The sequence below is a fragment of the Eimeria mitis genome, genomic scaffold (assembly GCF_000499745.2).
Source record: "Eimeria mitis Houghton genomic scaffold, Emh_scaff306, whole genome shotgun sequence".
NCBI lineage: Eukaryota > Apicomplexa > Conoidasida > Eucoccidiorida > Eimeriidae > Eimeria > Eimeria mitis.
This window is the reverse complement of record NW_013571407.1, coordinates 6,488-6,907: the sequence shown is the minus strand read 5'-3', so window position 1 is coordinate 6,907 and position 420 is coordinate 6,488. Positions and strand designations below refer to the sequence as shown.

The 420-nt window shown below is 46.0% G+C and overlaps 1 protein-coding gene across 1 annotated transcript in view; it reads left to right on the top strand.

The window, feature by feature from the left end:
• The window catches only part of EMH_0007330 (uncharacterized protein), a gene marked incomplete at both ends in the record, with an annotated part of 17,196 nt that overhangs the window by 12,419 nt on the left and 4,357 nt on the right, over positions 1 to 420 (top strand). Inside the window, 1 exon segment of the mRNA XM_013497970.1 lies at positions 81 to 146. Coding sequence (XP_013353424.1) covers positions 81 to 146 — 66 coding nt within the window.

The window sequence follows — 420 nt, the reverse complement described above, 5'->3', positions numbered from 1 at the left end:
TGTAAGAAAAAAAAAAGATTCAGGGTTTAGGGTTTAGGGTTTAGGGTTTAGGGTTTAGGGTTTAGGGTTTTTGTGTGCAGCTTTGAGGAGAAGATACTGCCTGAGCTTCTTCGCAGTTACTACGTGCAGTGTTTCCCCCTTCTTTCGTGCGGCAAACCCTAAACCCTAAACCCTAAACCCTTAAACCTAAACCCTAAACCCTTAAACCTAAACCCTAAACCCTAAACCCTTCACGCGTTCAGTCTAGAGAGTGTTTGCATCCTACTCATCAACCTGAGCTGTCTTTGCCTGGGGTTTGAAGCGATCTATCAGGAAATTAGGGTTTAGGGTTTGGGGATTAGGGTTTAGGGTTTAGGGTTTAGGGTTTGGGTGTTCAGGAGCTGCTACTTAACTGTGCGCAATGCCTTCGCCGCGCAGCAA